The sequence below is a fragment of the Nicotiana attenuata genome, chromosome 11, assembly GCF_001879085.1.
Source record: "Nicotiana attenuata strain UT chromosome 11, NIATTr2, whole genome shotgun sequence".
Lineage (NCBI taxonomy): Eukaryota > Viridiplantae > Streptophyta > Magnoliopsida > Solanales > Solanaceae > Nicotiana > Nicotiana attenuata.
Window position 1 is genome coordinate 29,654,164 of NC_031999.1, and position 23,385 is coordinate 29,677,548.

A 23,385-nucleotide genomic window follows, 5' to 3' on the forward strand; every position below is an offset into this window, starting at 1 on the left:
AACTTCACAAGAAAAGGTAGAACCATCATAGTAAGGGGTTGGGGAAAATAAGAAATATAAGCACAACCATGAAGGTGACCATTTTTGCCACCACACACATCACACACATTCCACAAATAAGATTGAGTTGGTGCACATAACTCGCTCTCAGGAACGTTTTGAAAATTTTGCCACGGGTGATTTCCTTTACAATATGTATGGAGATAAATAGTAGAATTATCTACACCTAAATTCCCATAATAGTAAGGGGTTGGGGAAAATAAGAAATATAAGCACATTTTTACCACCACACACATCACACACATTCCACAAATAAGATTGAGTTGGTGCACATAACTCGCTCTCAGGAACGTTTTGAAAAATTTGCCACGGGTGATTTCCTTTACAATATGTATGGAGATAAATAGTAGAATTATCTACGCCTAAATTCCCATAATTTCAAGATGTCATGTTTCTCAAATCAACAGTTATAAAAAAAAAATACCAAGAGAAAATGAAACAAAATAAAAGTTCAAACTTGAACCATAGCAATATATACAGCTACAACTACACCGTTAGTTCCCCGGCAACGGCGCCAAAATTTGATCACGCCCAACTCTAGTCCTAAAAAGGATAAGCGGTCGCTGCAAATATAATTCGGTCTAAAAGTCCGGAGTCGAATGAGAACTAAGGTTTCGCCGTAATTGTTCAATATCGCAAAGAAGACAAGTTTGAATTAGCTATTCATAATAGTATGTAAAACTACAATACTAAAAATCATAACCAACAATGAAAAAAATAGGAAGAAGAAGGAAAAACTCGTTGAAGAATTCTGCGCCTTGCTCCTATTGTGTTCTTGACTCCTTAGGTCGAATCTGCGGTCTCCTTAGCCTCCTTAGGTCTAAATTATGTCAAAAGTATGTCCCCCTCCTTAGGTCTAAATTATGTCAAAAGTGTGTCCTCCTCCCTTCAAAATAGGTTTAGGACCCCTTTTATACAATTGGAATAGTGTAGAGCCGAAATAACCTTGTCCCGGACGAAATAGGACTTCTTTTTTACGCCTGGAGCGGCGCGGCCGCGGCCAAAACGCGGTAGGACCGCGGCCAGACAAGCTCTCTGATTTTCTGACGCGGTCAGTTCCGCGGTCGCGGTTTCGACCGCGTTTTTCACCCTGTTCCATTTGGAATTTAGAAAAACGTAAAACATGAAAGTTGTAGCCCTTTGAGTTAACTTTCCAACCATATATTGTGGAGTCCAAATGGAGTTCTGAGCAAAACGTTATGTCTATTTTACTAGACAGTGCGCAACATGCCTCCTCGAGTCTTCGTTCGTACTTAATTATCAAATTTGACCCCCGAACACGATCCCGGCTTAATTCCTTGAGCTTTTACTCAGACTTCAAAGCTTCAAATCACTTAAATTCATTCCATAACATCTATATAGCTCGAAATCACTCCTACAAGGCATAAAACACACCGTTAGTACAAAACACTAGTGATTAAAGCGCAAACTCAACTAAAGTGCAGTAAATTAGAGTGTAATAAGCGACTAAAATATACGATTATAGCCTATCATCACTGGACAAAGTGGGTATAATTCACCCGGATAATGAACGTGAATATGAATATTTTGAACCAAAAATAATTAAATTAAAAAGAAAAAATCATTAAAATAAGAATAAAAAATAAATAAGTAAAAAAAGAAAAAGCAAAAGAGATATTCTCTTTCTGTTCCTCCATTTTCGTTTCACCCATACCTCCTGTACCCTTCTTCTTCTTCTTCCCCCCCTCCTCCCCACACCTCTCTCCCTTTTCGTTCCCTCCTCCTGGACGCTTCTTCTTCCCCACCCTACCCTCCCCCCACCAAACAACACCCTCACCCTTTTTGTCCCCCCGCCCTCCTTTACGCTTCTTCTTCCCCACCCTACCCTCCCCCCCAAACAACACCCTCTCCCTTTTCGTCCCTCCGCCCTCCTTTACGCTTCTTCTCCTTCTTCTTCCCCACCCCCCCACCCCCCCTCCAACAACACTCACCTTCCTTTTCGTTCCCCCTGTACGCATCTTCTTCTTTTTCTTCCCCACTCCCCCGTACACTTCTTCTTCTTCTCCCCCAAAAAAGACAAAGAAAAACAACTCAATTAGTGATTTTTCAATTAGCTTTTGAGTCCACATATGTAATTGTAAAAGATGCCGAAAGATAGAAGGATGAATTCCTTTACCTTCAAGCGGTCAAACGTATCTCCTTATGCTTGCAGCTCAAAGAATTCTGACCTCGAGCCCCAAAGAAAATTTGCCACCAGTTGGGAATGATTTTCTTTTTCTTTTTTCTTTTTTCTTTTTCTTTAAGGAATAGTATATAATAAGTGTTTTTAGTTGATAAAATATAAAAAAATAACGTGGAATTTGATGCGTCATCCACGTCAAGCAAGTGAGATACACACACTGTTAGAGGGGGTTTAAAATATAGATTTTGAACAAGTTAAAATATCTGGATGAAAAAAAATAAAGTAGGAGGACCGGCATGACAAAGTGGCACAAGTATATGTGCCATTTAGGTCATTCTGCCAAGATAATATGTTATACTTTCTTTTTATTGCATTAGGAGGGGAGAAGAGTAAAGAAGAACAAAATTTGTCAGATTTAAAAATGAGTTAAAGTTTAATGTTGATAATTATATAAAGATTTATAGTAGTATTAGATAGCAATGTGCGTCGCACATAAATATAACATCAACTTTTTCTTTTATAAATTACAACATAATACGTTTCATGTTAAGAAATATAGCTCAAAGTAACAATATAAAACTAGAAGATAAGTAGAATAAGAGAAGATTACATAACTTTCTTATTTCATCAAGGTTCAAGTGTGTTCCATCTTACATTTTATGTCTCTATTTTTACATATGAAGGTTATAAAATGATTGTCTTAAACATAACATTAACAATTGAGATCTTGTGCGAAGATGATGGGGAGAAGTTATGGAGGTGTGGGAGTTATAATTATATGAGTAGTGGAAGGTTATTCACGGGTGAAAATAGTGGGAGTAGTGGATATCCACATTAAGTATAGGTTTTACAACATTTCATAATTATTCTGATAACAATTCAAAACTTTAAAAATCATATTTGGAAGAAAATATATTTGACTTGTCCAATGATTAGTGTGTAATATAAGATGCATTAGAGGAATATTACATATGGTTCTAGCGGAATTTCACAGAATATCCATTTACAAATGTACACGAAAAATCTGAGACCTGAAAACCAATTCGAGGATCGTATGCCTTAGAAATCAGCCAGAATTTCAAAACTGAACATTTGATAGTGTAAGACTGACACTACAGTTCAGCCCTGGGGAACGATAATTGTGGAATTGGGGATTGTAATTGCGCCGATTGGATTCGGTTAATGTTCCGAATGCAGATTGACTCTTCACCGGAGGAGGAGCCGATTATGGCTACTCCTCAGGACTTTATTCTTCAGGTACTCGGTTAACTTGAAAACTCATATTGTTAATTTTTTGGTACTATTTTTCTGTGTATGAACACCAATTATGTGAGCTTTACAAGCAAAAAGGTCGACATTAGCGTAGAAATGGTCACAGCTCTTTGAATTTTGAAGATAGAGTGGAATGGATAATGATTCATTTAGTTGAAACCAACTAATTTGGGATTGAGTTTTAGTTGAGTTTTGGGGTGTGCATACTTTGGTAAATACCGAATTACTGAAACCGAAATACTTAATTAATATGCATATACAATTCTCATATATACACACACACTTTGAGGGACCCATAGCCTGACAAAGAGTTGTATATACTCCCCACAAACTAGAAGAAGCTCGTGGGTGGGGAGGTGGCTTTGTTGCCTATTCCATTAGGATATTATTTGTACCAGTAACCGGTTTATGGATGAGTGCTCTTGGTGTGCTACAATGGCCGGGACAAAGGGTCGCGATTTATGCTTCAACCGGGTTATTCTATTCCACCTCTAATATAACTCAACGGTAGAGTGTCACCTTGACGTGGTGGATCCAAGAAAGATGTACGGTTCTAATGATACATATATAAATATAGATACTAGTTATTTCGTTAAACTAAATATAAACTAGTAATAAAAGGCCTAAAATCCTTCAAACTAAAACCGTCTAATCTATACTACTAAATGCAAACTAAATACCTAAAGTATGCAGATTACTATTTACTCATTACCATCTGCCTTTAGGATTTTTTATGAGTATTTATAGGACATTGGGACCCCTAGATGGGTGAGAAGATGTCATGTAATTCCCCAAGTTCCATTCTTCTAATACATTAAATGGCTACTCTATTTTCAGTGTTAATGTGTTATCAACTGTAAGTCGAAGAGAATGTGTGCTGCAAATCTTATTTGTATGCCACCTTCTCAATTTGTTTAACAGGATGACGTTTACACAATTCTCTCCTGTATGTAAGTCGAAGTCGAACAAACCGTAGTAACCGACTTACCGTATCGCACAAAATCGAAACCAAACTTAAAATACCAGACCATACCGTAAACAGAAATTACCGAACCAGAATTTTCAAAACTGTACCATACCGTACTGTACCATGAACACCCCTAGTTGAATTGAGTTTTATGTTTTGCATAACATAACAGGAAAAAGGACATTAGAATGTTTACTAGAATTTTTTAGATGAAATTTCAGCAGGAGCAGCACATTATAAAATAGAAGAAATCCACTGATGAATGCGAATCAAATGGGTGAAATTATCTCACATTTGTATTTACTTTTGCCTGTTACTTTGTGTCTACACCACGCTAAGTTATCTGTAAGGAATGAAAAGACCTTCCAGTTGCACGAGTACATCAGAAATGGTCCTGTTTAAGTTGGAGCTATATTTTTATACACCGTAGATGAAGGTTGACACAATTGCTTGGAACTGGAGTCTCACAAGAGATCTAGCTCCTACTCCTAGGTGGTTTAATGGAAGATAAGGGAAATGATGATTGGTGTGGGTTGAGAATCATCACTTTCTTAGCAGTAATTAGTGGTATTTATGCTGTTGAAGCTGGCCTACAACGGATCATATATCCTAGGGTTATAAAAGTCATGTGATAGTTGGGGTCGAGGTGCTTTTTAGGTGTACTCTTGTTGTTTGTTATCAATGGTAATTCACCGTGTTACCAAAAAAGTCATGTGATCTCTGAACTCAAAGATTGTTGAATTATGGGAAGTGGTTAGGAGCTAAAAGGAGAGTATTTAAGATACTAGGTGATTTGATGTTGTGAAGAGTGATGTAAACTGCTGAGGCAAAATGGAGGCTTGGACCTGATTCTTGATGTAGGGCTATTTCTTTGCAAAACTGTGCTCAATTTCACACTCAAAGGAGGACCACAAGCTCGGGGTTCGACAATATATAAAGTTTCAGCATGTTTCGTAACCACAGTTGACTAAATATCCGCCGTGGTTGAATCACAAGGAAGAAAGATGGTAGCATAGGGTAGAGTAGATTCGACGCTATGACGAATGATTATGCAACATAAAGGGTAATGTATGTTGATTAGCTATGAGGTAAGCAAATCATTATAGGAGCCTAGGAGGAGTGGTTTATGTTTGGAGAGAAGGAGAAATGGAAGACTATTAATTAATGGTGGGATCTTGATGACCCGTAAGATTGTATGATTTAGATAAGAGAAGCCTATTTAGTACTTGATGACCTGAAGATGTGTAGAGTACAAGAAAATTCTGATCAGCGAAGTGAAGGTTTCTAGGGCCTTGTTGGCTCTATCATTATAATCTGATGGGAGTAATGTTATTATTGTTATAGTGAGTCTTAAAATTGATATTCTAGGGTCATGAAGTTACGATCTTGTTGAGCTCCCCCCACCCCCCCCCCCTCCCCGTTTTTCTCTTTCATGCTGTTTAGCCTCGTATGACAAAAATTCACTAACTAAAAAGTAAAACATCATTGGTTGGCATCTTAAAAACTAGCAAGAAAAGATCTATTTATATCCAAATAAGCGGGTTCAACCAGCTTCAAGTGAATTTCTGATGAAATTACCGGACTAATACATCTTTAGTGTCTCAAAGTTGATAAACTTAAAATGTACTAAACTAAAGATAAGTTATAGATCTGGGAATGCGTACTTAAGTTCTCTATAAAGCTGTCTGCCACTATATTGTACCTTGGCTCTTACCATTCGCTCCATATTTGTGAAAACATAATGAATCTTGTCCTCAAGTTATAAATTGCTACAACTAAAGCACCCAAGAGCCTGGAGATTGTGATTCTCTGATCAAATGCATGGGATTGAGGCATTTTTTTTTTGGACTAGTTTGAGGTGTAGTTGTTGTTGCTGTTGTTGTATATTTTTTACCCAAAAGGTCTGACATCTTATACTCAATTTCATTTGTCATATGATGGAATTTAATTTGTGTAGGGAGTTTTTTAACTCTGATTTGTGTTTATGATAGTAGTTTTGGAAGGAAATATTAGCGTAATAGATAAACAGTTTATTTGATGGAGAAAATCTCACGTTGAAGTTTAAATTTGCATGGTAAATGCATTTGAATTTTTGGAACTTGTGAAAGTTGGACAATTGATATTTTTAGAAGTGACTGAAATAGTTGGCGAATATGTCAAAATAACTTGGAAGTTGGGAGAGGGGAGGGGGGAGGGGAGTCTCTTATATCTGTGGAAATGAAATGAGATGGGTAGATCTTCAATTATTCTGCTTCCCAAGCAGTTTTATGTGTTAGGAAACACTAAGTAGAGCCCGTCACCCAAGTCAAAAAAGGAAAAAAAGAGAGGCTAATAGAATATCTAATGGATTATCATCTAAAAGTCAAATAGTTCACGACTCTTTACTTTGTCCATGGGAAGGATGAATTTGCGCTTCATTACTTATTCTATTGACCATCTTCTGCCTTCTGCTTTTGAAGGTTGTTTCATTTTTTTCCCTTACTAATACGTTCTTATATTTATATGTTTTTTTCATTCACCAAGATATGCAACGGTCTGAGTGTTGTACGGCGATGCTATTTGTTGCTCTGTTTATGTGAATTTGGATTATATACTTTATTATCTTTAAGTGGCTCCTGAAGCATTATTTGGGGGACAAAATCTGAATGCTTCCCTGTGGTTTTCATAATTTTGATGTTACCCACTTTATGCTTCAGGACAAAATATGGCTCCTGAAGCATTATTTTTGGGACAAAATATAAATGCTTCTTTGTGGTTTTCATAATTTTAATGTTACCCACTTTATGGTTCAGAAGTGCGTTTATCCCTCTCCAGGCACAAAAATACTCTGGAAAATATTCCATCAATCAACTATCCAACTATTTCTCAATTAAAAAAAATCAACTGTCTGAACAATTGTGTGTTAACTATGTGGAATAAAATGAACAATCAGTGAATGGTGGTTTCTTATAGATCTGCGAATTTTAAATCATCTTTATAACCTTTTAAAGGTGGGTGGAAGTAAGTAGGCCAAATGAAGCGTGAGAAGCTTTTTACTCCTTACTCTATATGTGTGTGTTGTGTGTAGAAACAGACATTGATTTTTTTTTAAAGGAGAACGGTATAAAGAGAAATAGACACAGATATGCTCATGCACTTCATACACATACACGCACACACATCTCTCCCCTGTCTGTTATTAGTCCAAGATGAGGGGTTTGGAAATGTTATTTGACTTGTATTCTTTGTTATTGTCAGAGGCTTGAGAATCTTGGAGTTCCTGCAGCAAATTTGGAGCACCGACACCCTGGTTTAATTGTTTATGTGAAGAATAATAAGTCTCAAATTGGAGAGCTTGTCTCTGCTCTTTTGCCAACTAATGAAGAGGAAATGGACGGTATTTTGGATCTGCAGATAGATTCTCCAAAATCCACAGGCAGCTCAGCCATTAAAGATTTATTCCACGAAAGTATGATCTGGTTACAATGGTTGATGTTTGAAGGCGAACCAAGAGGAGCACTAGAGCAACTAGCGAGCTCTGGTCAGCGTGGTGTTTGTGGGGCTGTTTGGGGGAGTAATGATATCGCGTACCGTTGCCGTACATGTGAGCATGATCCAACATGTGCAATATGTGTTCCATGTTTCCAGAATGGAAACCACAAGGACCATGATTACTCAATCATATATACGGGTGGTGGCTGCTGTGATTGTGGAGATGTATCTGCTTGGAAACGTGAGGGATTCTGTTCCAAGCATAAAGGTGTGGAGCAGATAGAACCTCTTCCGGAAGAGTTTGCTAATTCTTTGGGCCCCGTTCTTGATTCCTTGCTGTTTTGTTGGAGAAAAGGGCTCCTATTTGTGGAAAGCATCTCTGAGCAAAGTCCAAGACTAAATAGTCATGCAACTAAATATAAAAGTATCACACATGAGTTGACATCAGCAGTGGTTGAGATGCTTTTGGATTTCTGCAAGAATAGTGAAAGTTTGCTTAGTTTTCTCTCTAGAAGGGTATTCTCTTCAGAAGGTTTATTAGATGTTCTGGTGAGGGCAGAGAGGTTCATGATCAGTGGTAATATTGTGAGGAAGCTCCATGAATTGCTCTTGAAATTGTTGGGTGAACCTCAATTTAAATATGAGTTCGCTAAAGTATTTCTTAGCTATTACCCAACTGTTGTGAATGAAGCAATAAAGGAAAGTAATGACAGAGTCTTCAAAAAATATCCACTTCTCTCAACATTCTCTGTGCAGATATTTACGGTGCCTACTTTGACCCCACGTCTTGTAAAAGAGATGAATCTTTTGACCATGTTGCTGGACTGTTTAGGGGACATACTTATGTCTTGTGCAGGAGAAAATGGTAGATTGAAGGTATCGCTGTGTTAATTTGATTTCAGCCATGTGTAAGGAATGATAATTATCTTGTTTTTTCTATGTTAGATTACGACAACAGTATATAGGTGATGTTTAATTATAGTAGCTTGTCTCTCAGACCCTCTCTCATTCTTCTTTCAGACATGTAGAAGTTATCTTTAATAATATGGTTGTGGTTCTTGGATGGAAATAATTGTGTGATACATTTTGTAAAATCTAGTATAGGAGGCACTGACTTTTCACATGAAAAATGGACAGATTATGTATAAGCAATGGAAATATAAAAGCTTGTATAATGAGTTCATAGTGGATACATATGCTTACATAATTTCTTTATTTTCTGTTGTACGAATACAAGTATACTTGTGCATAGATGCTTCTAGATTTTGATATTGTAGAAGTTCTCACAGTTATTGACGCGACTGTTTATGTCTGTGTTATATTCACTTATGAGAAAAACATTGAAACAATATATGTGTGTGCTTAGGAAGTTCTTCAGATTTTGTTCCTTCCTTGGAGTTCTTGCTCTTTTAAAGTTTTCAACATATGTTAATTTAAAAAGAAAAAAAAAACTCAGCTGCTAGCATTTTCTTTGTTTTTGAGGTTTTAGGCCTTTCATGAATATATAGCTAATCTGCAACTAGTTTATTCTGCAACAATTGAAATATCTTGTTTGATTTTCTTCACTGTTTAACTAACTTATGACAGAAAAAAAAAACTGTTTAACTAACTTATGCTATTTTAGCAATTGACTTAAAAGAGCACTATTACCTTGCTTGATGAAGTCCTTTGATTTTTTTATAGGTCATTAAATGGGGAAATTTGTATGAAACTACTCTTCGTGTGGTTGAAGACATTCGATTTGTCATGAGTCATTCTGCTGTACCTAGATACATGATTCATGATCGACGGGATATACTCAGGACGTGGATGAAGCTATTGACCTTTGTGCAAGGAATGAACCCTCAAAAGAGAGACATCGGCATCCATGTAGAAGAAGAGAATGAAAATATGAATTTGCCTTTTGTTTTGGGTCATACAATTGCAAATATTCACTCTCTATTGGTGGGTGGTGCATTCTCTATTAGTAGCACTGAAGATGCTGATGATGCTCTATTCACGCATATACCTGATTTTGAAGATCAAGATAGCCAAAGACATGCAAAAGTTGGAAAGCTATCACCGGAAAGTTCTGTTAGTAGTGTGACCGGAAGGAGTCCATTGGAACATGCATCCGTGACTCCTGAATCAAAATCTGATAGTTTTCCGTTACCGTCATCTGTTCTATGGTTGACATTTGAGTGCCTGAGGGCCATCGAGAATTGGTTAGGGGTGGATAACACTTCAGGACCTTTCCTTCACGTCTTATCCCCGAAAACAAACTCCAGTTCTGGAAATAATTTCTTTGCGCCGAAAAGAACACTTTCGAAGTTTAGAAGGGGAAGGCAAATTATTAGATCTCATAGTCCTTCAAATGGTATTAGAATCTCAAGTTCAACTGAAGATTCCAATAAGCAATATTCTTATCTGTCACCGAATGGTGGTAGTGCCTTGGATTCTGGACAGAATTTGGCCCAAGAAACAACTGGCTTTGATGGTGTTGATGACAGTATGCTTGAAGGAGATTATGACCTTGAGTTGGAAGCTCTCCGGGTGCTGAGTTTGTCTGATTGGCCTAATATAGCATATAAAGTCAGTTTGCAGGATATATCAGTTCATATTCCACTGCATCGATTACTTTCAATGGTTTTACAGAGGGCACTCAGACAATGTTATGGTGAAACTGCCCTTGGTGGTAGTGGTTCCAATTTGTCATCTGCTATCTATCATGACTTTTTTGGCAAAATATTGGGAGGCTGCCACCCACTTGGCTTTTCTGCCTTCATTATGGAACATGCTCTCCAAATTAAGGTGTTTTGTGCCCAGGTGCACGCTGGAATGTGGCGTAGGAATAGTGATGCTGCTATATTATCCTGGGAGTGGTATCGCTCTGTTCGTTGGTATGCAGATTAATCTTTATGATATTCTTCATTTGGGCTTTGGTATTTGGAGTTCCTTTATGTGCTAATTTACTTGAGATTTAGTGTTCATAGACATTGCTTCAAGTCTTTTTTCTCTTATACTCTCTGTACAGGTCTGAGCAGGGTCTAGAGCTTGATCTCTTTCTGCTCCAGTGTTGTGCTGCACTAGGCCCATCCGATCAATACGTTACTAGGATTTTAGAACGTTTTGAGCTCTCAGATTACTTATCCTTGAATCTTGAACGCTCTAATGAGTATGTATCTCATCTCTTATCTGTCTTCTATGAGTTTCGTTATCTATTTACTATTTGCTTCCACCTTGTTAAGCATAAAATATTATTTTCTTTAATTTGATGGTATAATACTACAGAATACCCAGAGTACATAAGTTTGATTTGCCACTTCGCTAATGTCATAAAGGGTGATATACTAATATATGTGATGTGTATCTAACTAAGCAAAACCAATATCCTCTCATTAGCACTGATGCTGTCATTAGTTTGTTAATATCGGTGTGTGTATATCTATGTGATTCTTATCAGTATTGCTTGATTTATATAATTGCGTTCAACAATGGCTAAATCATTATAATAGGATTGATTTCTAAGAAACAAATCCTTATTGGTCAGAAGAAGTGATAAATGTTGATGGCTACCAACCAAAAGAAAAAAATGGTAAATGTTGATGGTTACCAACCAAAAGAAAAAAAATGGTAATTGTGATGGATTGATAGATATATTGTGGATATCTGAGTTATTATGTCCATCTTCCAAATAGATTCCTCAAATGACTTTTAAATTCATTAGTTATGCATGTGAGGCTGGGTGACTCTTAACTTTTCCGAACATATGTTGATGCACCATTACTTTTTTTTTGTGTGTGTGTGTGTGTGCACTTTTTATTTAAATCCACCAAAATAGATGCGGGTTAAGGCTTAAGTATCCATTCCTTGTAAGCAATAGGACAACAAATTGCAAAATGAAGGACAAGCTTATATGCCTAACCTCCTCAAATCAAATTAAGAGGGGACATGCTCACCCCTTCACATTTTAATCCTTTATCCATATTTAGCAACACAAATTTATTTAGCAAGGATGCCCTTGAGCGCTTCCTCTGGGAAGAAGACTGCCAATGTTCTCATGTATGTATGTATGTGTCAGTTTCTTTCCTTAAAGGGACGGGAGATTTGTTTGTTCCAAAACGGCAGCAAGGTTTGGTTTGGCGGAAGGAGAAGGTCAGTAGATAGACGGGTGGGAGGGTTGTCTCCTTGACTTCTTACATTGGGTCCAGTGCGTTCCACAAGCAGAAAAGGGGTACTTGTACAGAGAGTTTCTAGGGGCAGCACAACAATAAAATCTTACTAGTTATAGTACAGCAAGTTCGTTTTCAGAAATGAAATTGCACATGCTAATGTACACTTACTATACTTGCATATACTCGTTATTATTGTTTGTTGTTGTCCCTGTGTTAAAAGGCACAGGTGTCATGCGAGGCGCTTTACATGACATGAGGCGAGCATAAGCCTCGAGGTAGGGGCATAAGCCCCATGAGTATTTAATTCTTAACATATTATCACTCCCTCCGTTTCAGTTTATGCGACATATGAGATGGGTAGGAATTTGTGTTCCGGTGTGGGTGCTAGATTTAGAATACATATGAGATGGGTAAAAATTTGTGTTCGATTCTCTGGAAATAAACGGCAAATCTAAAATTCATAGTGAAGCAAAATTGGAGAGGTTCGCCGGAAATCGGGATTAGTGAAGCAATTCATCGGAGAAAGAGAGATGGTGGAGCAGTCCCGAGGAAGGTGGAACTTCGAAATTGGAGACATGTACGATACACATGCACAACATTAATGATAAGTTGTATTTAAAAAAGAATTTTAAAAGGCCTCAAGTTATGGGTAATGAAGTGGAGAGAGTTGGGCCGAGTACTAACGTGAATAAAAAAGGCCCAAAGGCCAAGTCAACAGATAGAGGGACCTTCGTATGGACAATAAAACAAGATAATAGGCCCGGTCCTTATAATCAGGTTGACCCACGTTCTGCCCTTCATTATAATCAGAGTTATGATTATGGCTTACCATCTTTACCAGGTAAAGGCCGGTGAATATCGAGATAGAGGCTGTTGAGAAATTCCGTCTTCAAAAATGTCGGGAACTAATAATCGAATTCGTGAGGATGGGCAGTAAAGGAAGAGAATTTTGGTCAACCAATCAGCGAGCAATCAGAGGACGACATGATTACTGTAGAAGATAATCATGTACGTTTCGAATTATATTTTTATTTTTTTGAATTATTTTTAGCCGGATCCCCGCGCACCCGTTTCCGTACTAGGATTCATATCCCCGAATCTTAGAATTTACGTTTCGAAGGATCCGACCACTAGATCTGCACCCGTGTCCGAGCAACTTAGTATACTGGAATGACAGGGGTCTTAATGATATAGAAAAGAGGAGGATCATAAGAATGCTGGTGAGAGATTAGAAAGCTGATGTCTTCTCTTTTGTGGAGACAAAGATTACAAAAGTTAATAATTCATGTGTTAGAAAAATTGGTGGTAACAGATGGGTGGAATGAAGGTCTATAGAAGCTCAAGGTTGAAGTGGGGAAATTATTATGTTTTAGGATAAGAGGAGATGGAGATGCTTTGATGAGTTAATTGGGAAGCACTCAGTATCAGTTTTTCTGGAAGAAGTCAACATTGGTTTTAGAGGTCTTTTTACCGGGGTCTATGGACCATGTGATAGAAGGGGCAGGAAGGAGTTATGGAGAGAACTTGCTGATATAAGTGGATTGGCTTCAATCCTATGGGCTATAGGTGGAGACTTCAATGTTGTTAGATTAAGTGATGAGGGGAAGGGAAGGGCTAGAAATACAAGGTCTATGAGAGATTTTTCTAAATGTATTGAAGATTTATCTCTTATAGATATGCCACTACCTGGAGGCCAATTCACTTGGTTTAGAGGAAATGATAATAGTTGCGCTTCTAGAACTGATAGAAATTAGTGAAAAATGAACGGGATGCACATTTTAAATTCATTAAACATAGGGTACTCCCAAGACCTACATCAGATCACAGTCCAATCATACTGGAATGTGGTGACTGGAATAAAAGAAATGGCTACTTCAAATTCGAAAACATGTGGCTGGATGTGGAGATTTTTGTGGAATTAGTGGAACAATGGTGGAGTTATTATGAGGTAAGAGGAAGACCAGATTCAACATTTATTAAAAAACTTAAGCTGCTGAAAAAGGATATTAAGAAATGGAATAAGGAAGTATTCGGAAGAGTTGAAGACATGAAAAAGAAAGCACTTGGAAGATTGGAGGAGCTGGACCATCAACAGTGTGGTGTACAAGGTGTTGCTGAGTTAGAAGCTGAAAAAGAAAGTATCTACAAGTAGTTGGAGGAAATTGCAAAAGCTGAAGAAACATCTTGGAGGCAAAAGTCTAGATGTCTATGGGTGAAAAGGGGAGATAAAAACACAAAATTCTTTCACAAGATGGCTAATGCACATAAAAGATTTAATACCGTTGAGAAGTTACAGATTGAGGGTAGGCTGCTGGAAGATGGCCATGAAATTAGAAACCATATTTTGTCTTTTTATGAAGATCTTTTTTCAGAAAAGGAGCGGTGGAGGCTTGATTGGGAGATGGAGGAAATAGCAAAACTTACAGAGGAAGAAAAGAACTGGCTGCAAAGACCTTTCTCAATGAAGAAGTGGAAGCAACAGTTAAACAACTTGAATGAGATAAAGCACCTGGCCCTGATGATGGGTTTAATATATCTGTCTTCAAAAGATGTTGGAGGATAGTCAAGGTGGATGTGATGAAAGTCATTGATGGGTTCTATCAGAATGGTACTTTCGAATAGAGCTTTAATGCTACTTTCATATCTTTGATTCCTAAAAAGATAGGTGCTGAAGAAGTTAAAGATTACAGGCCAATAAGTCTACCGGAAAGTATTTGCAAAATTATTTCTAAGACATTAACAGAAAGATAAAAGAAGGTTATTGACAAGATTATCTCTAATAATCAGAATGCCTTCATCAAGGGGAGACAAATTATTGATGCAACATTTGTGGCAAATGAGTGCCTGGACCATTATTTACTAAAGAGGAAAGCTGAATAATGTGTAAATTAGATTTGAAAAAGGCATATGATCATGTTAGTTGGTCATTTCTGATGGGAATTGTGAGACAAATGATTTTGGGGACAAATGGAGACAGTGGATTTTGAGCTGTATTTCGACAGTTAGATTTTCTGTTATAATTAATGGGAATCATGAAGGTTTTTTCTAGTCTCAAAAGGGGTCTGAGACAAGGTGATCTTGCTAAAAAGTTCAGAGGCAAGGGGATGGATAAGAGGGTTCAGTATTGAAGGACAGGGGAATAACAAGGTGGAGGTTTCACATTCCCTTATGCAGATGATACTTTGGTGATGTGTGAAGCTGTTAGAGATGAGTTTGGTTTTTTGGGGTGATGGTGGAGAAGTTGACAGATAAGTCACCCTTTATCAATTTTTGCATTTGAGGGCAATTTTACTAGCTTTTGAAGCTATCTCAGGACCGAAAGTTAATCTATCAAAGAGTAATGTTTATCCTGTGAATTCTGATGACTGTATTGACGAAGTGGCTGGAACTTTGGGATGCCAGGTTGATAGGTTTCCTGCAGTTTATCTCGGTCTTCCTCTGGGGACCAAGCAGAGGGATCAAGCAATGTGGCAAGGAGTGTTTGATAGGTGTAGAAAAAATTATCTCATTGGAAGAAGCAATATTTATCTTTGGCGAAGTGGCTGCTGGAATCCAAATCCTAGTTTACATGCAAGTAAAGTCACAATTTGGAAAAACATCAGTAAATTGTAGATGGATTTTCAAACAAATGTCAAGCTGAAGGTAGGGAATGGTGCAAGGATGAGATTTTGGGTAGATAAATGGATAGGTGATGAGAGACTTAGAGATAAATTTCCTATTTTATATAACCTCTCTGTGCGTAAAGATTGTGTGGTTTCAGAATGTTACTTTGAAGCTGGTTGGAATATTCAATTTAGAAGGGATTTTAATGATTGGAAAATAGATGAGATTAGTCAGTTGTTAGCTATTTTAGAACCTCGCAAACTGGACAGTTCGAAGAATGATTCACAGGTGTGGCTGGCAAACAATGAAGGAATTTTTACAGTAAATAGCTGCTATAATGTTTCAGAAAAATTTGAATAATTGGAAGGAGGCATGTCCCTGGAAGATGATATGGAAGACTAAAGCACCATCAAAGGTGGCCTGTTTCGGCTGGGTTGCTTCTGGAAATGCTTATCTAACTCAAGATCTGCTTGAAATGAGAGGATTTATAATGTGTAGTAGGTGTTATCTATGTGAGAAGGAAGTAGAATCAACAAATTACATACTGATACACTGTGATTTTGCCTGGCTTATCTGGGCTGTCGTGTTATGTTTATTTGGAGTGCACCGGGTGATGCCTAGAGATGTGCGAATTATATTGTCAAGCTGGCAAGCACAGAAAATTGTTGGAAACAGAAAGAATATTTGGAGAACAACTCCTTTATGCATCTTATGGAGTATATTGTGGGAAAGGAATATGAGGTGTTTTGATGGAGAGGAAACAAATAGCAGTTGTAAAGTATAATTGCTTAGGAAATTTGTTTTAATGGTGTAAGGAGAGGACAGTAGAAGACTCCTATGATGTTTTAGACTTTTTAGATTCATTAATATGAGTGTACTTAATTGCGATATGGTGATTTTTGTATTGTTGTAAAGTTGTTTTTACAGTACCATCTTGGTACTTTCCTTAATAATACTACTTATCTTATCAAAAAAAAATTTAAACGACATAATTTCCTTATTAGTCTGTTCCAGAAAATCACACATTTCTATATTTGAGAACAATTTAACTTTAAATTAGAGCTGAGGCAAGCTCTATTTACAACATGCACATAACACCCCGATAGCATTTCTCCAATTCAGCTATCCGGTTATAATCCTATGGGTAACATCTTCATCTATCATTCCATTTTCTCGAAAGAACGAACCAAGATATCTAAATTGTTTACATTTCGGCGCTGCAATCCATCTAGTCTCACTTCAACTTCGTGCTCCTCATGCTGGTTAAATTTGCAGCGCATGTATCTTACTTCTATTTATCTTAAAGCCATACTCTCCAAGGTGCTTCTCCATGTCTCAAGTTTTTGGTTGACACCCATAGAGTTATAAAAATGATACTCCTTTTATCTCGACACTTTTTTTTATGTCCCTGAGAAGAATGATACCTTTCAATATTTAAAAATAATTCAACTTTAAACATTTTATTTACTCTAAATGAAATGATTTATAGCCATATAAATATCTTTGATATAATTTAGACCAAAAGTTTTAAAAGTTTTTCTTTCTTTCTTTCTTAAGCTCCATGCATTGTCAAACATCATCACTATAAATTAACAGCGGAAGTAGTTCCTAATAATTCAAAGAATAAATTGACAATTAAATAAAGTTATTGTTTGAAAACCTAAAACCCGAGAACCAATCAAAAATGCGCATTATAACACAAATGGAACATCTTTTGGAATAAAACCAAAAGTATCTAAACTAGAGCCATGCCAAAAGGAATTCCAGAACTAAAAACTTACTTGAAAAAGAATTAAATGATCAACAAAAAAAACTTGGAGAAAATAAAGCATGAAGAAAGAAACCGCAAGCGAGAAGCGTGGTAGCAGAACAAGCGTTGGAGGACAAAGCTATTACTTTGCAATTAGCATTTCGCAGACAAAGAGCAAAGCAATATTTGGTTGCTAAGTAAATGTAAAGAGAAAGGATTATGAGATTACAACTAATAATTAAAAAAAGCCTTTGACTTTTGAGTTTTTCCTTAGTTTGAGAATTTATACTCATCTAACTTTTGAGTTTTTAAGTATTAAATAAAGGACTTAAGCACTTTTGGTTCCATTGTGGGGAAGTTCTCTGGGTTTATGCTTCCAAATGAATGCCCGAAAGGTTAGGATTTATGCCCCAGCCCCCCAATACTTTCACACCACCCGCCCAACTTGGTATGTTTATAGCCCATCTCACCCGAAGCTCGTCATTGGTTCTAATTTGGTGAAGTTTCGTGGTCTTATGCCCCAAATGAATGCCCCAAAGGTTGGGACTTATGCCCCACGATACTTGCAACCCGCTTGTGCGTCTCGGTGCGTTTTTAGCCTGCGTCACCCCGGTGCTTGCTCTGAGACTCTCCTAGAAAACGCCTTTAAAAAATATACCGGTAATTGTGAGAAGCAATTGAAAATATTGGGCAAAGATATAAAAGTTTTTCTATACTGCGGGTAATATTAAGGATCTTTCTTGATTTCGTACTTGTTTACTGTATTTATGAACGAGCTAACCTTTAGTATTGGACAATATTAGAATAACATCAAACAGGGGGTGCATGTAGTTCACGAAGGATATGATTAGAACATGTTGCTTGAGAGGATTTGGTCATAGTTTACATAAATATTTAGATTTACCAATCTTCAGGCATACAGTATGATGAGTGAAGATAACAAAAGTGGATGGATAATCCTAAAATCACATAGAAGGAAGTATTTCAATTTCTCGGATCATTTGACCTACTAAGAACATGATATAATCGAAATAAGTACATATATGCAATGAGAGCTAGTTGTGATTAAGGCGTCGATGTTATTGTTCAATTGCATTAGGTATAAGTGAGCTATGTAGAGAATATCTAGTTTTAAAGAACTCTTAATTCACCTTAAAAGATGAATTAATGTATTGTAATGAAATGGTATGAGTAGAGCAGAGTGGATACAGACGATTCATATAGGTGGCCTCAACTAATCAGAATTAAGGTCTAGTTGATTGAATGATTGTTTGTTTTGTTAAATACTTAAGTTTTGTAGTTTCACTAGAACTAAGATGTTAATGTGTGTCTTATTTCATGGTGGTGTTGTCTACATCAATTCTAAGTGCTTGACACTAGAGAATAACAAAGAAGATTCATCAATGGTTAGTGTATATTGATGTATGACGTGTATGCTATGTCCTCATACGTGTAAATAAATATACCTTAAGATTTTCATCATATGCCATGATTTGGGCCATTGTTTCAAAGATAGAGAATTTAAGACCCTTTAGTCCAATTTGGTGGGATCACTACCGAGTTAGAAGTAACTTGCTAAAGAATAAAAGTTAATTTTGACTTGGCTGAGGTTCTTCAGTGGCCTTTTACATTCTTTAATGCTTGCTTTAGGTGAACTTAAGATTTTTTATATTTGAATTTCTTAATTTACTGAAACCTTGTTTATTTTCAGAATGATTCTGCAAAATGCTTTCAAATCTCTATGCTTTGTTTCTGAAGTATCTAACTGCTTTTTGGTTTCATCTATTTTAACACTTATCCAGGTATGAGCCGACTATAGTTCAAGAGATGCTTACTCTTATTATACAAATAGTGAAAGAAAGACGGTTTTCTGGGCTATCCCCTAGTGAGTGTTTGCAAAGGGAATTGGTATATAAACTATCAAATGGTGATGCCACTCGTAGCCAGTTGGTGAAATCTTTGCCTCGTGACTTGTCCAAGATCGATAAACTTCAAGAGGTTTTGGATAGGATAGCAGTGTACTCCAATCCCTCTGGCATGAATCAGGTTTGTTTGTGACATTTTGGTCTATCTGATTGGTTTTTCTGTCCTATGATCCTAATGTCTTATCTATCGCAGGGTATGTATAAACTCCGGGCATCCTATTGGACGGAGCTAGATTTATACCATCCTCGTTGGAACTCAAAGGAGTTGCAAGTTGCTGAAGAGAGATACATGCGGTTCTGTAATGTATCAGCATGGACCAATCAGCTTCCAAAATGGACCAAGATTTATCCACCTCTCGGTGGAATAGCTCAAATAGCTACTTGCAGGACAGTACTGCAAATAGTTCGGGCTGTTGTATTCTATGCTATTTTCTCTGATAAATCAAGCGCTTCACGTGCTCCAGATGGTGTACTGTTAACAGCATTGCATTTGTTGTCTCTTGCATTAGATATTTGTTTTATGCATGGGGGATCTGGTGATCATAGTTGTTATGAGGATGATGTCATTCCCATTGTAGCACTAGCTACTGAAGAATTGACATTGGGTAAATATGGTGATCATAGCTTGTTGTCTCTTCTGGTTTTGTTGATGAGGAAATTTAGGAAAGAAAACGACTTTGTGGAAGCTGGAATATTCAACCTCTCTTCTTTAGTTGGTAGTCTACTGAAAAAATTTGCTGAACTTCAACCTGGATGCAAGATAAAACTTCAAGACCTTGCACCTGACGTGGTCGATCAACTATCGCAATCTGTGTTGACCGGTGATACTAACAACTTGGGATCAATTTCAGACAGTGATAAGCGCAAAGCTAAAGCTCGAGAGAGACAAGCTGCTATAATGGTAAGATTTTTAAATATTCTTGTTAAATATTTTGCTAATCATGGAATGTGTTTTTCACTCTCTAGGCAATTAACTTCAAAACGTTGTTTTTGTATTGTGCTCCTGCTATTTCCATTAAAGCATGTGAAATATGAAAACATGCAAGTGAAATACTAAACTCCACAAAGTAAGGGATTCCTCTAACTCAGATGCAGAATACTTGTAGATCAAATACCCCCGTGTGTTTAGGGTTAAAAAGAGACATAGAAAGAGTTGGTGAACTTGCGCTTGGAAGACTAGATACTTAATTACTCAAGCTAACATAGTTTCTTTTTCTTTCTTTTTGACATGAGATTTTGCTAATTAGGGAAGAGTTACACTTCATAAATTTTAAGTGAGAATGTGATTCTTTCATGTACTTCTACGGGTGGTTAGAGTATGAATCTCATGATGTTCACATGATTATGACTGTTTAGGATAAATAATGTACTTTATTTCCCCTTCTCTAGCAATTCTTTTTAACTTCCTTCAAGAATAGGGATTAGATCGGTAAAAATGAAAGTGCCCATGGTTGTCGTAACCAGGATGGGATGGACACCCATTTCACTTAGTAATTGCGAGTTTTGACCACTCATCATATCCCATTAAAACTTGCCAGAAGGATCATCTGGCAAGAGCTTTCGGATGAGGTGGATTGCATTTCTACTATCTAATAAGGGGGAGTTAGCACACAGCTGGACGACATGTGTGCTTGGGATTTAAAGGATAATTTGGTCATTTCAGGCGTAATGGAACACTATAGTTGGCTAAAACGGAATATTACTGTAGCTGTACAAATTTTTGAGTATCTTTACTAAATTGACCTTTGCTTATGTCATCAACTATCACTACGTACTTCTCACAGTGGTTGTCTTACTTTGTACTCCCCATGTGGGCCCCGCATCCCATCCCCACCTAAACTGTGTTTCACCTCTACATTTTCCATGCATTTGTATCATTGCCATTTCGTTCTATACTTAGTATATAGTGAATTACCATTATATGTAAAATATGTGACTAATTCTTTTGGAAAACCTTATAAATTATTTTAAAATAATTCCACAAATTTTTGGTTAAATAACCATAAGTATCGTAAAATATTTTTCAAATAGATTTTATTCTACTTAACCATATTAAATGTATAATTAACCTACTTGCTAATAAAAATAATAAGAGAACGGTACCATTTAGTTATTTCTCATTTTGTCATATCATTATGCAATATTAAAGACTTACCTTTTTCTGATATTGTTGTACAATCGCTTAGATTAAATAAATACTTAATAAAATTTATTAACTTAAAAATACCTGAAAATATAATACTAATTATTTTTTCAGATAAGTTCAACACTGAACTATAATAAAGAAAACTGTATTACAAACTATAATAGACGTGAAATGAGAATAAGAAATTGACAAGGACCAGCTTATTAATTTATTAATTTTAATTATTTGATTATCAAATTTTATTTTAAGGTCAATTTGACTAATTTCTAAAGCAAAATAGAAAATCAATTAGCTTTTTAAATTTTTTTTTTTTTTTTTTTTTTTANAGCTTTTTAAATTTATTTTTTTTTTTTTTTTTTTACAAATTGCATTAAATTAAACAACATACAAAACTTAATACTTAAGAAGCAGCAAACCATATTTATTCGAAAGTTAGATTTTTACTCACCAATTGGTTAATAAAAACAAAATGAATTAGGCAGACGATTGTAATACGGAAAACTGAAACAATAAGTAGCATTTCAATATTTTAAGATTAATTATTACGAAACTATTGATTAGTTGAGCAGATTAATGTAATATTAATACCGATTTGACTTTTTTGACAATGATGGGTTAAATCATTTGTATTAGGAAAATATTTTATTTATAATAGATGAATTCTCAAATGCTATAGAAGATGAGAGACAATTACCAAAAAAAATTGATATTTAAATTATGGAAATAATTCCATAAGGTGGAAAAGAAAAACTCAGGGAAATGTACGGAGAAATTAACAGAAAAAAGCGAATTAAGGTTGGGCACAAAAAATACTAATGCAGCAAAAAAAAAAAAAAAAGAATTAACGCCTCTAACTTTGACTAAGGATGAATATAAATTAATTTTAAACACAAATACTTTACACAAATTTCGAAGACCAATAGTAAGAAGACGAAGGAATGGAATTGGGAATTTAGGAGCAAGAAAGAATGCTTCCATAGTCAAGCAAATGTGAGGAGAAAAAGAGTTCTTATTTATTTATTTATTAATTAATATATATAATTTAAAAAAAACAAGAACTCAAAATGTTACCATGTAATTACCATCAACTTTTGCCCCCTTGAGAATGAGGGAGTGTAATTACCTCATTTTAATAACGGTCAATTTCATATTAACTAAGTAATTATATATGAAGATAAGTATATAGCCACAGTTTCAAAAGTAATCGAAATTTAGCCACTTTTCATGTAAAGATAAACCTGAACGAAAACACTTTTCAAAATCCGGAAAAATACTCCAGCATAATATACTGGAGATTGGAGCACCGGTGCTCCAATCTCAGAGCCAGCAAAGTATACCGTTCCAGCATATTATGTTGGAAGTTCATACACAGGTGCACCGAACTACAGTATATTATGCTGGACCAGTCTCTATTGCAGCAAAATAGTGGCTATTTTTCAATGACTTGGCAAACGCTGGCTATTTTTGAATGACCGATCCGAAAATTGGCTAGCCCGTGCTATTTTAACTACATATTTGAGCGTTCAATTTGTTGGGGGGGGGGGGGGGATGCACATTAGAAGAGGTTCTGAAAATATAAATAAATTTCTCTCCACTCCAAAAAACTTAAATATTCAGATGATATGGTTAGACTGTATTATGTATGAAGAAGTTTCAGTTTTGTTACATCCTTTAGTTTCTTCTCTATCCTGAAGTCTCTGGACCTTGTTTCCATTCTTGGAAAGAATAATTTATTGAGATATTGTAACCTAGTCATGATCTAGTATGTGTGCCTGTATTCTTTTGTTCGTTGTACTTAAATGTAATGCAGTAATACGCATTATAGAGCTCGTATATTTTCCGTACTAAATATGAGATGTGACAAATTCTTGTTTAGAGGACATGTTTTACAAAT

General features: G+C 36.2%; 1 protein-coding gene across 3 annotated transcripts in view; it reads left to right on the plus strand.

Annotated features, from left to right (window-relative positions):
- LOC109234299 (E3 ubiquitin-protein ligase PRT6-like) overlaps positions 3,085-23,385 on the plus strand; it is a 30,690-nt gene continuing 10,389 nt past the window's right edge. For all 3 annotated transcript variants that reach the window (XM_019400224.1, XM_019400226.1, XM_019400225.1), the window contains exons 1-6: positions 3,085-3,460; positions 7,680-8,789; positions 9,597-10,792; positions 10,927-11,067; positions 19,223-19,466; positions 19,539-20,246. In XM_019400224.1, coding sequence (XP_019255769.1) covers positions 3,386-3,460; positions 7,680-8,789; positions 9,597-10,792; positions 10,927-11,067; positions 19,223-19,466; positions 19,539-20,246 — 3,474 coding nt within the window. In that variant the 5' untranslated portion in view covers positions 3,085-3,385. The remainder of the gene's footprint in view (positions 3,461-7,679; positions 8,790-9,596; positions 10,793-10,926; positions 11,068-19,222; positions 19,467-19,538; positions 20,247-23,385) is intronic.